Source organism: Uranotaenia lowii, chromosome 3 (assembly GCF_029784155.1).
Source record: "Uranotaenia lowii strain MFRU-FL chromosome 3, ASM2978415v1, whole genome shotgun sequence".
NCBI classification, from domain to species: Eukaryota; Metazoa; Arthropoda; class Insecta; order Diptera; family Culicidae; genus Uranotaenia; species Uranotaenia lowii.
The window spans coordinates 185,009,119-185,025,991 of record NC_073693.1 but is presented as its reverse complement, the minus strand read 5'-3'; the positions used below and the strand labels follow the sequence as shown (position 1 = coordinate 185,025,991).

The 16,873-nt window shown below is 35.1% G+C and overlaps 1 protein-coding gene across 3 annotated transcripts in view; it reads right to left on the bottom strand.

The window, feature by feature from the left end:
• Positions 1-16,873, bottom strand: part of LOC129750802 (basement membrane-specific heparan sulfate proteoglycan core protein-like) — a 285,122-nt gene that overhangs the window by 22,948 nt on the left and 245,301 nt on the right. For all 3 annotated transcript variants that reach the window (XM_055745877.1, XM_055745878.1, XM_055745879.1), the window contains 18 exons: positions 12,094-12,227; positions 11,673-11,766; positions 11,524-11,610; positions 10,977-11,333; positions 10,511-10,917; positions 9,152-9,436; positions 8,128-9,092; positions 7,947-8,064; positions 6,812-7,873; positions 6,477-6,740; positions 6,250-6,415; positions 2,566-2,705; positions 2,324-2,498; positions 2,239-2,268; positions 1,574-2,165; positions 1,401-1,515; positions 1,179-1,326; positions 1,090-1,104 (listed from right to left, as the gene is read on the bottom strand). In XM_055745877.1, coding sequence (XP_055601852.1) covers positions 1,090-1,104; positions 1,179-1,326; positions 1,401-1,515; positions 1,574-2,165; positions 2,239-2,268; positions 2,324-2,498; positions 2,566-2,705; positions 6,250-6,415; positions 6,477-6,740; positions 6,812-7,873; positions 7,947-8,064; positions 8,128-9,092; positions 9,152-9,436; positions 10,511-10,917; positions 10,977-11,333; positions 11,524-11,610; positions 11,673-11,766; positions 12,094-12,227 — 5,154 coding nt within the window. The remainder of the gene's footprint in view (positions 1-1,089; positions 1,105-1,178; positions 1,327-1,400; positions 1,516-1,573; positions 2,166-2,238; positions 2,269-2,323; positions 2,499-2,565; positions 2,706-6,249; positions 6,416-6,476; positions 6,741-6,811; positions 7,874-7,946; positions 8,065-8,127; positions 9,093-9,151; positions 9,437-10,510; positions 10,918-10,976; positions 11,334-11,523; positions 11,611-11,672; positions 11,767-12,093; positions 12,228-16,873) is intronic.

The following is a 16,873-nucleotide window of genomic DNA, read 5'->3' as shown; positions in this document are numbered from 1 at the left end:
ATTTTGTTTCTATAAATTTCTCAATTAAAAAGATTGTTATGATAAAACGCAAAAAGTGACGATCTGTTTTAACAATGTGATTTAGTGTTTTGGTGGCATAAGGGTTTGACTTGGATCTCTATAAGTTTTATAGAACCAGCAATTTTTTTTGTTATGAATTAATAGACATTAAAAGATAAATAACATAACGTCACAAATAACCAATAAATAGGCAGTGAGAAAAAAAAACTGAGTAATATGGTTTCGAATGGCTGTGATGAATTATCAATGTAACATTTCTTACGTAAGGTTTTTGTAAACCCCCCCTACCCCCTTGGTAAGAGATCGTAAGCAAATGTGAAACCCCCCCTCCCCCCCTATGTGCTTGCATAATTAGTGAACGGCCCCTTAGCACAGCTATTAGTTATTTGAGTTTAAGCGACTCTATTCCAAGTGCTTCAATAGGAAGTTTTCGATTACCTCAAATTATAATAAAATGATTGCTGGTGCTGCTGCTTGGAGGCGCCACTGGCTACTTTTTTTTAAAAGCCATCATGATGAGTATTTGATATAAAAAAATGATCTAACTGTTCTGTATTTTCCCCGTTTTTGAATAGGTTGTATAGAAAAAGAACCATTCTGTTTAGAGTAATATCATTTGAATTGTGCAACCCAGTTTCGCTAAAACGTTACTTAAAGGTTTAACAATCCCTCAAAAATTCACGCACAAATACACGGACATCGACAGAACTCGTCGAGCAGATTCGATAGGTACCTATAAAGGTATGTCTAAGATCCATAGTTAATTCTCTCCTCAATTGACCGATAACCAATTCTGTTAGAAAGACAAAAAGGTATAGAGGATAGTGCAACATTGCCATCACTTTGAATATTTTTAGAAACCCTCATAGACCAAGTCAATACATTAGATAATCAGCATATTTCGCTGGATTTAACGAAAGTTTTACAATAACAACAAAACTTTTGAATGCTTCGACGCAATCTTTTTCATTGTTTCTAAATTTTTCGAGCTAAAAAAAAACGTATTTGATCAAAAAATGAATCTACAAGTACATATTCTCAATAATATTGATGGGAAACACCAGTTACCATTTATGTCAGTAGCTTTTGTAGGCATGAAGGAAAAGTTTTAAAGTTTTAATTTGAATTCCATAGGTTATAAGACTTAAAATACTTACGGTCAATTTCGACAACGATGTACGATCGATCCATGCCTTCGCTGTTCTCAGCCATACAAATATACACACCACCATTGCTAGGTTGGGCATTTAGAATTCTCAGAGTATTTCCCGTTTGTTGAACATTAGGAGCGAATGGTTTGCCACTCTGAAACGTAACACATTTTATGAAAATTTGATTAAATACGTAGCTCAATCCATGCGAATCTATATCATACTCACAAGTGACCATTTGATAGTAGGGTGTGGATTTCCGGTAGCTTCACAAGGAATACTGAAATCCGTACCTTGCGTGACCGTTTGTTTGTTATCCATTGGTGTTACTTTGGGGGCCGCCCTGAAAACAAAAAGACCTCCAATTAGCTAGATTTCATAGATAGAAAGGATCGACTTACTGATCAGGTCTCATCGATGATATCAAAACATCTACAGACGATGTTCGTTCTCGTCCACTTGGGAACACTGCCGTACACACGTAACGACCAGCGTTATCCAATGTGGCATGTTCGATGATCAACAACTCGTTTTGTACATAACTGTTCCGCGGTAGGCTGGGCTCTCCGGCCTTGGACCACCTGATCTGTCCGGCAGGTTGGCATACACAAGTCAGTGTGATCTGTTCACCCGACTGACCTTGATAATTTTCAGGATTTATTTGAACTATTTCGTACGGATGTTCTGGCCTTGGTGGTGGTTTCGGTCTAGACTCACGTACATAGACCTGTAGTATTTTGTCAGATTCGCCGAAGTCATTGCGAGCACTACAGCGATATGTTCCCTGATCTGATCTTCTCAATGAATTGAATCTCAGTAGGCCGTACTCAATAATCACGTTAGGCGACAAAGGATGGTTATCCATGCGCTCCCAAGAAACGATCGGTGTCGGGAACCCGTTCGCGACACAGGTTACATCAGCAGAGCTATATTCTTCTTGATCGACCCAATCCGAAGACAATCTCACCTCTGGTTTACGCGATGGAGATGATCCTATCAAATCATTAAAGTATTCAAAATTAATTAAAAGTTTTTGCAAAAAAATTAGGTTTGCAAATGTATGTACCTAGTTTTCTCCGTTGAGACTTTGTGAAAGCTTGTTGAAGAAATTTCTTAGTTCTATTGATTGTTTGTTTTCGAAAACAACTTACCTTCAACTGTAACAGTGACTTGTTGGTAAGCGGTATCAGATCCGCTACCAGCTTGACAGACATAGACGCCGCTATCGGAAATTTGTACGTTGGTGATAATCAGCGTTCCACTTTCGATGTAGGCACGATCGGGCAATCGTCCTCCCACTCTATCCCAACGAACATCGATCGGACGCTAGCCAAGAAAGACAACATACATGTTACAATCTCATTAGATGATAAAGAGAAAAATCGTTACTAACTTTATTAACGATGTATCGTGCTGTACATCCCAATTGAATCTTGCTTCCGACTTCGACGATCTGGATGGTTGGAGCCTGAACGACGACCTCAATAACTGGAGGCGTCGGTGCCTCTGTTGCTTGGTCGTGGCCTGATTCTCCTACGAAGATAATACTTTGTGTTAAAAAACGTTGCCAAAATGCCCTTTGTTTCATGAGGTGGTGTTAATAATGGTAATTAGAAACTATTAGTTCATAAAAAAAAATTGTTTTTGGAATGTACATTTTACCGTTAGTAAGCTTCAGCTGCCCATTTGATACAGTGGAATATTTCCCATTTCATATAATGACTGAATTAGGTCTGCGAATTTATACACAGTCAATCGCAAAATTGATCGTACACACATGGTTTACCAACTCTTTTCAATTATTTGGTGTGAAAAAATGGTTCAACAATTATGATTTTGATGCACATTGATTGTTAACAGGTTTAGCTATTGATTTGATCGCCACGATTTTGAAAAATATGTTTTGTTTATTTTATAATTCAAGAAGTTTATAAAATTCCCAAATGAGAGATATGCAAAATTGATCGTACACCCAGGTTAAATACCGAAATATTTTATGTGTAAACAAGACCAATGTGGATAAGTGAAGTTTTTTTTGTCAGTATGTCATGTCAACACCCAGCAGCTACTTGGGCAGTGTTTGTTTTTGTTTATTTGCTGAATTTCGAAGAGTTGTGATCAAAATGGCAAACAAGTGCAATTGCATTGCGACGCGATCGTTGATAATAAGTATATGTTGTCGCGGAAAGTCATTGCGGGAAATAGCAGAAGCTGTCGGGAGAACCCACTCTATAACGCAGTACATCATCAAAAAGTGGAAATGCGAAGGAACCGTGAAGAATCTCGCTGGAAGAGGACGAAAACGCATCTTGACTCCTACAGATGGCAATTGAGCGAACTCTGAAAAAGAAACCTAAAACAAGTATTTCGAAACTGGCCACTGAAGTCGCTGGGACCATCGGAAGACCTGTCAGTAGATACTGTCCAGAGAGTACCGCACAGGAGTGATTCAAGAGGTCGTGTAGCCCGTAAGAAGCCCATTATCTCAAAGGTAAATATGAAAAACCACTGGAGTTCGCTAAGGCTTATATTAATAGGCCTATAGAGTTCTGGAACAAAGTTCTATTTACCGACGAAAATAAACCTTTTCGGATCGGATAGCCGGAAATGGTGTGAAGAAAACCTGGAACGGAGCCTCAGCCTAAGAATTTGATTTCAACTGTTAAACACGGTGGCTGCAAACAGATGTTGTGAGGTTCAATGTCGGCCTGTGGACCTGGAACCAAGGAATTAATTGACTTAACGATAGACAAGATGGATTATTTGAACATCTTCAAGCGTAACCTGCATTCTTCCGTGGATAAGTTGAGTCTACCTCGTGATAACTACTTCCAACAAGGTAATAACCCCAAACATAGCGCTATTGTCGTACGGGAGTAGTTGCTGTATAACACCCCTAAACAACTCAAAACCCCTCCGCAGTCTCCCGATCTGAACCCGATAGAACACCTCTGGTGAGAGGTCAAGAATCGCCTGAAAAATATAATTCCTAAGAACAAGGCAGAACTCAGAACGGCGATTAGGAGATCTGGGAGAACATTTTATCTAGCGTGATCAAAAACCTCGTTGAATCGATGCCACGACGCTCGCAAGCGGAGCTTGATGCCAAAGGCGGTCATACCAAATACTAAACTAGTTGTTTCTGGATATTTGTTACTTGCTATGAATTGATTTTTATTGGAATTTTAAGAAAAACCAGTACTGTACGATCAATTTTGCCACGCTTGAAAATGTGTTTTTTGTTCTTTTTTTAATTATGAAGTGAAAATGTAAACAATTTGTATATTGCTTATCACAGTTAAAGAGTAAAATGGAGGTATTTTTCAATGGATTAAAGCTGTTCTCAATTATTTATTGTTAAACCCCGAAAAACTCAAAATTAAAGAATGAATAATGGTTGTACGATCAATTTTGCGATTGACTGTAAAGGCCGGAACACGGAGGTGAGAAATATTTTATTATTGAATTTAAGTGAAACTTAAAAATGCTTTAGGAAATATATAAAGGCGAGCGAACAAAACATAGAAAACATGTTATGGGTTCTTTAAGCTCCGTTAATTATTGATCGGTTTTGAATTGCTATATCAATTGAGTTGAGTCCTTAATTTTTTCGACGTTTTCTTGTGAATCATCACTTTAACTTTAAAAATCCGTGCCTTGTATAGATCGATCTTGTCCTGACTTTACTTTTTTTTACTTATTTTAAGGTAAGCTTAAAATACATTGGTTCGACTCGATTGAGAAAGTTTAAACATTGAATAAATAAAGTCTAGTTATTGCATTCCGCAAACTGAACTAAGTGAACGAAGTTATGAAGATTTTTAAGTAACCCTAATTAAAAATGCCGTAAATATTCATCTTTTTATTTTAAATCATTCGCGACACCTTGTGAACCCGATAGTTAAAAGATCAATATGATTATGTACATACATGTTATGTTATTTTATGGAAAATTAGCTTCGTTCTAGTGGAGTATTAAGAGAAGGAAACATGAAAGGATTAAGCTCATGGATGGTTTCAAAAGCTTTTAATGTTCGATTATCATTTAGATGAAAGTGGTTGTGTCCAAATCAGAAAAGAGTCTAAAGACTAGGAGTTGTTAAAGTAAAAAAAAATCAATCAGTGGGATATTGCAAGAGGATAAATGTTACCTTTAAGATTTGAACATGTAAATATTGAGAAATTCAATTTAAAAAAAAATAAGTAAGTGATTATTTAGTGTCCTTTTCAGTCAATGAAAAAATTAAACATTGGTGAATATTTCTAGTTAATTAAAATAGTTTGGCTGATCAAATACATATATCTAGAAATTTTACTCCCGATATTTAGTTCCTGACAAACAATCTTTATAGATGTTTGAATTTAAAGTTTGCGTAAGGATTTATGAATAACTCGTTATATTTTTTTTATTATAATACGTTCAGCTCATTCAAGAGCTCTTGAAATTCTTTAAATTTATAAACAGTCTTTATTCATATTCATTTGAAATGAGTATCCCTTGTTTTGTTAATGTAGATTTCGTTGAACAAAATTTATGTACAAGCCTTCGGAAAAAGTATATTGCTACAAAAGGTCGAGACGTCACAAATAGATTTCAAGTTGACAATCCACGAACAGAAAATTGAAGCTCGTTCCTAGTATTATCATTTTATCGATGGAATATGCAACAACAACCTGTGTGCGATCTCTTGATCTTGTAAATGATTCCAATCTCAACTCCGTTATCGTCGAGGATCTGATAGCTGTCAAAGTTGCTCTGGTTGTAGAAAACGATAGCGTAATCTGGGCAATTGATCTTTTGTTCAGTCTTGTCTTCTGGTGGATTGGTGAGTGTATCATACGGCGCTAGAGTGAGAATATGGGATATGTATGATGGCATGTGAGGTGTATCGATTAAGTATGTAAAGTACACTGAATAAACTGTTCAGGAAAAATCAGCCTTACCAAACCGAACTCAAATACCTTAAAGTGCTAAAATTTAGTGCGTGTAATGATATACGTGATTAAATTTTAGTACAGATGTAAATATAACACTATCTGAAAAAGGCGAGTCACTTGGTTATATTTGATTACTTACGATTGTCACAGTTTGGACCGCCGAATCCTGGCAGACAGTTACAGATGACATCTCCTCGACTATCGATTTCACAAGAATCCGCATTGTCGCATGGACATGGCTTACATACTCCTGTGATACCTGCTGATCGGTCAAATACGTCTCTGTAGTGAGATTCTTCGCAAGTCTGAAAATAACAAGCCGCAATGAAACTCTCTGATGCTATCGTACCAAAAGGCAGTGCTTACCTCACAGCTTGTCCCTCGGTATCCTGGAGGACAACGGCAAACCTCAACTTCGTCAGCAGGTCCATTGTCTGTGCGTACGTTTACTGCCGTACCTAGGACAATATCACTAATAGACGATCTAGTCGTGTAATCGCGCACTGTTGCACGAACTAGAATGTTATCCAATTTGGACAACACTGTCATAAGATCACTTCTACTAGCTTTGTATGGTCCTCTAGAACCAAGATTTGTCCAATAGCCTTCCAAAAGAGGCACTGAGTATACCTGTTTGAGAATTGAAAATAAAATACACCTGATTAAATGCAATTCAACTCAACTAACAGTCCTAAACTTACGCCATCTTCATAATGCGGTCTGGACCAGAAAAGTTTCATGCCATTTCCAATTAAAATAATATCTTGATCAGGATTAGGCTGGCTGCCAACGGTTGATTGCGTTATAGTTAGATTTGCACCATATGAAAGAACTTGATTACCAAGTAGTCGTTCCGGAAGACTCCAATAGTATGAATTTCTGTCTCGGAAGTTATAGCTGATTTCATTCCTTTCTAGTATTGTGCTAAATCCATCTGTCACCAAAACTTGACCATCTCGATTAGTGAGCACAAAACCGTTTTCATCTCCCCCAATAAATAATGGCAAATCTTCACGGAAATATCGCGAAGTGCCACAAGACTTCGTTACACCAGAGCAGAAGCACTCTCGACATCCGTCTATATTTTGTGCACTGAGATCGAATGATCCTTCACGACACTGATCGCATCGGTATCCTTCCACAAGTCGTTTACATTCACATTGTCGATCGCATCGTCCAGTAGATCCACGGGGATCGCAGTGTTGGCAATTGATGGTGGTATCAGGTTCGAGCGAACAATCATATGGAGTTCCCCCGGTAGCGTTTCCAATATAAGGAGGTCGACAGTATTCGCAGTTACTGCCGTATGTATTATGTCGGCAGTTAAGACAAACGCCAGTCACAGGATCACATTCATCCGAATGTTCGTTACATTCGCATTTTTCACAAAGACCAAGATAGAGACCACCATCGCCTTTGTAATAACCAGGGGCACAGTCCTCACATGACAAACCAATATGGCCTTGGATGCACTGACATTGTTCCACAGGCCAGGCTCGCGTACCTGATCCGTAATCGTGTTCCGAAGCTACATCCAAGCTGACTTGGGATAGAGCAGCCTCGTTCGATACTGTGTTATACGTGGCTTTGATGAAAATATCGCTAACATTAGCCAAAGCCATCAGCAAATACGGCCGCAGGGCTTTGTTACCATCTTCGTAGTTTTGCCAAAAATCTTCCACTATCGGGACAGAATAAGTACTTGATCCTATTGGTGAAATCGCTCCGTCCGATCGGTAATGATGAAGTTTAATTTTGTTACCCTGTATTGGAAACGATTCTCATGAAATTTTACGATCATCGATTTGGAAGTTTGTTAAGAAAATGATAACTTACACTGTGTAGAACAACATCCGGGGAGTTGTTCCTTGATGCTCCTCCTGAGGAATGCGGTGTATAGCGCAAAGTATAGTTCAACACGCCACCGTACGAAGTCAGTTTGTTCCCCAGGAATCTGAATTTAGATTGAATAATTGATTGTAAATACAAAGCCATTTTTATATTTAAAGCTACTCACTTTGCAGGCAATCTCCAGTAGAAGGTGTCGTCGCTAGTGCCAAAGTTACTGTACACAATTTCGCGACTCGAAGCCGGCAAGTTTGAGGCTACAATTTCTGGGTTCGTATAATCCGATATTAGTGAGAAACCAGACTGTCCGTCATTAAATGACGCCTGTAGTGTGTCTCTGAACAACGAAGTACTGGTACAAGTCCTTGAAACACCCATACAGAAGCATTCCACGCAGCCTTTTTCGTGCATAAAGAAGTGCTCAGCTTGGCAACGATCGCAATACGTTCCAGTAACTCCTACCTTGCAGATACATCTTCCATCTGGTAGCACGTGCTGTGTACCTTGCGTATTACAGTTTGAAACGGGTGCGGGGAAGCATCCGTCGCCCATGGGGTTTCCTACGTAGCCCGGTGCACATTGTTGACAACGATCACCAGTATATCCTCTATCACAGTTGCAAACGACATTGTTATAGTTATCTAATTGACACGTTCGAGCCCTCGATTTATCCCCAGGAACAGGACAAGGGCAAGGCAAACACTGATCTCCTCTGAATGAATCTCTATAATATCCTGGGCGACAGTCTTGAGCTTTGGGTACACATCGGCCCAACCAAGGTCCATTATTTTGTCGCTCATATCCGACGTCACAGTTTTCACAAGAAAGACCTTTATAACCAGGTGGACATCTACATTCCTCGACCAATGTCGCTGAGCCTAATCCCAAGTCCCTTGCAGCAGCCGAGTCCATAGCAATATCAAGAAGCTCAATGTTTCGCTCGATTCCCTCAACATACAGCATTTTTATAAGAATGCTTTCAACATTGGCGAGAACCATCATAATTTCTTCACGTGTGGCCAAGGAATTATCATCCTTGCGCCATACTCCAGGTGTAAATGTTGCAGTTACTGTATTACGCTCATCAGGGTAGAACGGGGCATTGTGACTATACAGCAGAATGAAGCCATTACCCTTTATGGAAGTAAAGAGAGCTATTAAATCTGAAAAATACTCAATTGCTAGAAACTTACCTTGATGATGAGGTCAGGGGCAGTGTTTGGGCTGCCCGTTCCATCGTATTCGACAGTGTAACGTATTGTTCCGCCATACGATTTCAACTGATTTCCCTTGTACTCGCCCGGCAGGGAATAGTACGGTATTTGCCTACCTGGAACAATATTGGCCAAACGAAGCTGTACGCCATGTCGAGTTACTGCAAGATCATGATTGCTAAACTCTCCCTCCGAGATCCTACGCTGTCCTGTCCATGGACCTTCAACACCAACAATGGTCAACGAAGTCACTGGTGGTTGCAGCTGTTAGGAGGTAGTAAATTAGATACTGGTATTGAACTGAACACGTGTTGATTGTATAACGAATACAAGACGAAGTAATAGAAATCAAGATTTAGGGAAATTGATATTTGATTTCTCTAAGAACCTATGTTTAACCTATGGTTTAATGAAGACGGACTACAGGGTGACGTTCCCGTACTTATTTATAAATACCTTAACAACCCAGATTTTTTTAAATATTCAATCAAATCGAATTAATCAAACAATAGTAACATTCTTTGGAACCTTGGAATTTTAGGAATTATGTGCATCAAATTATGCCGTGATATGGAATACTATGTATTTTTCACAACTGAGCCTCTTCACTGCCACCAATTGCTCTAGGAGGGTCAGCAGAAGCATTCTACGCCAAAAAAATTCTCAAACATTTTCCGGCTTTTTCCGTGATGAAAGATGTGTCCTTGGAAGGACCTCTGTGCTGTGCAATACTGCTAACAACTCAGCAACGGATCCTCCGTGACGGACTGAAACCGTGCACAACGGAGCACTTTGTTTCAGATGGCTCCACAGCTTCAGTAGGCTGGGAGTTTGACGAATTTCGCAAAATCTACCATTGTTATTGTGAAAAGCTGTTTTTTCGCTTTTGGAGCTTTAGGGTCTTGAATTTTAGCCTGCCAAACACACAAGTCTATACCTAGAAACATCCCATATAATCCATCTTGTAGGAAAAACTCTCAGTAAAGCTGATGTGATGTGGATGTGGTGGCCTGAAAATGGCACTGATAGGGTCTAGAACGACATTTACGGGAAAAGTGTCAGTGAACATCGGAACATTTTCGAAGGTATTTTCACAACTAACTGATATAATGTATTGAGGTCGTGGGAGGGAATTTCGATCCAATCTTGAAATTTCTATCGTTTGATGTTATTGCCAAGGTTCTATAAAATTTCCTTGTTATTCAGGTTTTCCGATTTGATTAACTACTAAGCATAACTAAACCGTAGGTATTGAAGCTTTTAAAGAAACAACGGGAAATTTATTGTCATACTGTATATGCGGTTACATCTGCACATATAACAGATGAGGATACTCACAGCGTAGGTGAACAGGTCAGCACTTTTGCATTGGTTCGAGACTCCGAAGCAGAAACATTTGATACAATCTTCCGGACGTCTAGCCTTACTATTGAAGTGACCAGGGCGACAAACGCTATCATTTCCAGCCACCACTACGATTGTATCAGGTGATACAAAGTGTGTACCCATAGAATTGATGATTTCGCAGGAATAAGCACCTGCATCGATCAGCTGCATATCGTTACAGGTCAAAACGCCGAATCCATTATCGCTGAGCGAGTTACATTTGTCGGGTACGTGACCCCAGTTGAGACGCCAAACGATTAATGGAACGGGAATACCTGTGGCCCGGCATGTGATGTTCAAAATTCCTCCAGCAGGAATTGTTAGCGTAGGTGGAGGAGGTTGGATAACAGACGGTGCCACTAAAATGGAAAAGGATTACATAACTGTTTGATGAAATTCAAAGCATCCGAAAACTTACTGCATCCAATTTCATCGGACTTATCGAAACAGTCAGGGTGTGAGTCACACTGGAAGGATTTGGGAATACATTGACCATTTCGGCACTGGAACTCATCGTACCGACATGCGGCATCCGGAGCCAGTGTAGCACAATTTTCTTCATCGGACCCATCTCCACAATCGGATTCTCCGTCGCATCGCCACGTTTTCAAAACGCATTTGTTGTTACGGCATTTGAACTCGTTGGGTTCACAGCGATCAGTTATCTTGCATCCATGCTCATCCGATCCATCGGTACAATCGTAGTTTCCATCACAGATCTGTGTTTTAGCAATGCAGTCACCATTCATGCACGTTGCTTGTGTTACCGAGCATGCTGAAGGTGGGCGTTCGGCGGGATAATCTGTTGAAAAATGAAGCGGTGTTTAATGAGTTGAAAATGAATTTTGTACTTGAATGCTCGCGACTAACCCGGCAGCATTGTACATGGGCAGCATTAATTTAAAAAAATATAAATTTTAATATTATTTTCAAAGTTGCGCTCTTTAAATGTGAAGCAGTTTTACCTAATCCAAAGAACTCAAAACCTATATGGGGAACTGTTCCGTATTTTAGGAACTTATTTCTCATGGATCTGTATTTGATCCTCCAGGCTGCATTGTTAAATAATTCTGATTTATAAAGTTAATTGACAGCATTTATAGATCATACTTACATCGTTCAACAATCAAGTTTACTGTTTTCCTGCTACCTGGAGTGCTGGCTGAATAACCAACAGCTTCACAGACATAATCACCGTTATGATCAAACTGAAAGTAACAGAAATAAAAGAAAACTTATTTGAAGCAGAAAAAAATCTTTAAAACGTGAATGATAAAATATTTTCTTATTATTAAAATGGAATTTTGAACCAACAGTTTTTCGCTCGTTTTTGCGATAGTCTCCTTGTATCTGTTAAAAAGAGGTGGTTTTTCGTAGCCATTATATTGAGGTTTAGGCAAATGATAGATCAGATTGATTTTCTAGTTTCTTCATAATCATGTATAAAAAAAAATATATGAAACAAATAGACATTAGACCGTTCGAAAACCATCCTTTTTAAGCCTATTTGGGGAACATAAGGTAACTAAACCTACCCTAATGTTTGGAATCTCCAAACGTCCGTTGAAATCGCGTGATCCTGGAGGCAGAGGCATTCCGTTGGCCCGGGTCCATTTAACTTTAGCCCGAATGGGTCCTTCATCGCGGCATTGGAAAACAACTTCGCGTCCTAGAATTGTGTGTGAGAAAAATGTCAGATAGCTGCAGATTACGTGCTGGAATATATCCTGGTTGAACTTGAAGGCTGATACAAAAATTATTTTCAAAGACTGTCAGTAGTTAGTTTTTAAAAATTACAATAATAATTATAGTGGCCTGCTTGATTTCATTAAACCATAAATTGAGAAATAATTTGCATCAGCCTCGTTTTCAATTTAACGTTGTTAACGTTTTAACACATACATATCAAATGAAACAATTTAACAGATAAGGTGTAGATATGTATTTTTGCTTTTGAAATCCCAATTTGAAATGATGTAATTCTTTTGAGAAGTTTATTTGACACTGAAAATTATACCTGTTGAAATAAAAATTGCATGCTGATATTGTTAAAAAAGGGTTCAAAATAGTTCGTGCCAATTTAATGAATTCATCAATGAAAATATTATGATGATATGTAAGTAGCCTTCGATCATCAAATATAATATTTAGTATGCTTAAATAAAAACTAATGAATTGTATACGAATGATGTTGATTTTAAACGTACTAAATATTCCCGATCAGGAGAACATATTAAAATAATAACTCAAACGTATCTCACCAAGATATTTACAACTGATTCAGTTATAATTAAGTACTCCAAATTTTCGATTTTAAGTTTTTCTAATGTGAATTATATCTGATTCTGATTGACAAACTTGAATGGGGTTGAGCGGACATCTAAGTCAACGGCCCAAACCTTACATTAACGAGTTTCGCTCAACAGATTCATAAAATTGAATCAAATTTTTGGGAAACCAAAAATGGGGCATGGTTTTATCAAATAATGTGGTTTATTGACCTTCCACTAGAAAATTTTCTCGAAGCACTCATATCTTGATAAGTTATAATTTTGATATAATTTGTTCTGTCCAATATCAAACTATGCTATCTGAACCAGATATAATCTTGATAGGAGCATATCAAAAACTGATATGATTTAGCTATGATCGTATAGATTTTTTGATATAATTTGAGATATTTTAACATCCTACGAGTACTGTATTATAACTCATTTGGATAGAAAAAAATAAGCATCAAAATATCTCATTTTGATATAATTTAGTTTTTCCCTCCTGATCGGGTTGTGATTGCTTTCAAAGTTCCAGTGTCCTGTTAAAGACACGAGCGTAAATGTTTTCCGTCTAATGGGCAGTGCTCTAATATATGTGATGTAAACAGAAACATATTTTTGATTTTCAGTTGCAGTTGGATACTTTTGTCCAAAAATGAACGCGATCCCGAACAATGGGATGTAGCAATGTACCTCTACATTCGTGTTCATGAAAACACGTTGTTATTAGGTAGTTTTTATTATTGGACAGCTTAAGGTGAATGTATCCCATGTGTTATTGGATGGTCATATGATTGGAGTTAAGAAATATGATAAACGTGGAGATAAATGATAAAATTGAAAACTGTTTCAACCCGAATTGATAAGAAGAGATGCACAGCGTAGTACTATTGTATTACACCAACAAGATGGTTTTTGACTGGACATTAGGAACGACATTTCCTTAAAAAGACCAGAAGAATTGTATGAGTAACACTTGTTTTTCAAAAATTTATGGATAAATATGTATGGATATATGAATATTTCATTCTCATTTTAAGTTGTTTTTTTCAGTTACAATCTGAAAATATTTCATATCGAAAGAGGCATTGTATGAGGTTTCCTAGTAATGCTCGTTATATAGGGAAAAATCTTATGTTTTGTCTATCCTGATATTGAAGCTATTGTAATATTTATATCAACTCTTTCTTTGGTAAAGTTTATTAACTTTTGTCATTTTTTTAATTTAACAATTTTTATTTTTTTGTAATTTTTGTCATTTTTGTCATTTTTTTGATATTTTTGATATTTTTGATAGTTTTGATATTTTTGTCATTTTTGTCATTTTTTTGGTATTTTTGTCATTTTTGTCATTATTGTCATTTTTGTCATTATTGTCATTATTGTCATTTTTGTCACTTTTGTCATTTTTATCATTTTGTCATTTTTTTCATTTTTGTTATTTTTGTTATTTTTGTCATTTTTGTCATTTTTGTCATTTTTGTCATTTTTGTCATTTTTGTCATTTTTGTCATTTTTGTCATTTTTGTCATTTTTGTCATTTTTGTCATTTTTGTCATTTTTGTCATTTTTGTCATTTTTGTCATTTTTGTCATTTTTGTCATTTTTGTCATTTTTGTCATTTTTGTCATTTTTGTCATTTTTGTCATTTTTGTCATTTTTGTCATTTTTGTCATTTTTGTCATTTTTGTCATTTTTGTCATTTTTGTCATTTTTGTCATTTTTGTCATTTTTGTCATTTTTGTCATTTTTGTCATTTTTGTCATTTTTGTCATTTTTGTCATTTTTGTCATTTTTGTCATTTTTGTCATTTTTGTCATTTTTGTCATTTTTGTCATTTTTGTCATTTTTGTCATTTTTGTCATTTTTGTCATTTTTGTCATTTTTGTCATTTTTGTCATTTTTGTCATTTTTGTCATTTTTGTCATTTTTGTCATTTTTGTCATTGTTGTCATTTTTGTCATTTTTGTCATTTTTGTCATTTTTGTCATTTTTGTCATTTTTGTCATTTTTGTCATTTTTGTCATTTTTGTCATTTTTGTCATTTTTGTCATTTTTGTCATTTTTGTCATTTTTGTCAATTTTGTCATTTTTGTCATTTTTGTCATTTTTGTCATTTTTGTCATTTTTGTCATTTTTGTCATTTTTGTCATTTTTGTCATTTTTGTCATTTTTGTCATTTTTGTCATTTTTGTCATTTTTGTCATTTTTGTCATTTTTGTCATTTTTGTCATTTTTGTCATTTTTGTCATTTTTGTCATTTTTGTCATTTTTGTCATTTTTGTCATTTTTGTCATTTTTGTCATTTTTGTCATTTTTGTCATTTTTGTCATTTTTGTCATTTTTGTCATTTTTGTCATTTTTGTCATTTTTGTCATTTTTGTCATTTTTGTCATTTTTGTCATTTTTGTCATTTTTGTCATTTTTGTCATTTTTGTCATTTTTGTCATTTTTGTCATTTTTGTCATTTTTGTCATTTTTGTCATTTTTGTCATTTTTGTCATTTTTGTCATTTTTGTCATTTTTGTCATTTTTGTCATTTTTGTCATTTTTGTCATGTTTGTCATGTTTGTCATTTTTGTCATTTTTGTCATTTTTGTCATTTTTGTAATTTTTGTCATTTTTGTCATTTTTGTCATTTTTGTCATTTTTGTAATTTTTGTAACTTTTGTAATTTTTGTAATTTTTGTAATTTTTGTAATTTTTGTAATTTTTGTAATTTTTGTAATTTTTGTAATTTTTGTAATTTTTGTAATTTTTGTAATTTTTGTAATTTTTGTAATTTTTGTAATTTTTGTAATTTTTGTCGTTTTTGTCATTTTTGTCAATTTTTTTCATTTTTGTCAATTTTGTCATTTTTGTGATTTTTTGTGATTTTTTGTAATTTTTGTAATTTTTGTAATTTTTGTCATTTTTGTCATTTTTGTCATTTTTGTCATTTTTGTCATTTTTGTCATTTTTGTCATTTTTGTCATTTTTGTCATTTTTGTCATTTTTGTCATTTTTGTCATTTTTGTCATTTTTGTCATTTTTGTCATTTTTGTCATTTTTGTCATTTTTGTCATTTTTGTCATTTTTGTCATTTTTGTCATTTTTGTCATTTTTGTCATTTTTGTCATTTTTGTCATTTTTGTCATTTTTGTCATTTTTGTCATTTTTGTCATTTTTGTCATTTTTGTCATTTTTGTCATTTTTGTCATTTTTGTCATTTTTGTCATTTTTGTCATTTTTGTCATTTTTGTCATTTTTGTCATTTTTGTCATTTTTGTCATTTTTGTCATTTTTGTCATTTTTGTCATTTTTGTCATTTTTGTCATTTTTGTCATTTTTGTCATTTTTGTCATTTTTGTCATTTTTGTCATTTTTGTCATTTTTGTCATTTTTGTCATTTTTGTCATTTTTGTCATTTTTGTCATTTTTGTCATTTTTGTCATTTTTGTCATTTTTGTCATTTTTGTCATTTTTGTCATTTTTGTCATTTTTGTCATTTTTGTCATTTTTGTCATTTTTGTCATTTTTGTCATTTTTGTCATTTTTGTCATTTTTGTCATTTTTGTCATTTTTGTCATTTTTGTCATTTTTGTCATTTTTGTCATTTTTGTCATTTTTGTCATTTTTGTCATTTTTGTCATTTTTGTCATTTTTGTCATTTTTGTCATTTTTGTCATTTTTGTCATTTTTGTCATTTTTGTCATTTTTGTCATTTTTGTCATTTTTGTCATTTTTGTCATTTTTGTCATTTTTGTCATTTTTGTCATGTTTGTCATGTTTGTCATTTTTGTCATTTTTGTCATTTTTGTCATTTTTGTCATTTTTGTCATTTTTGTCATTTTTGTCATTTTTGTCATTTTTGTCATTTTTGTAATTTTTGTAACTTTTGTAATTTTTGTAATTTTTGTAATTTTTGTAATTTTTGTAATTTTTGTAATTTTTGTAATTTTTGTAATTTTTGTAATTTTTGTAATTTTTGTAATTTTTGTAATTTTTGTAATTTTTGTAATTTTTGTAATTTTTGTAATTTTTGTAATTTTTGTAATTTTTG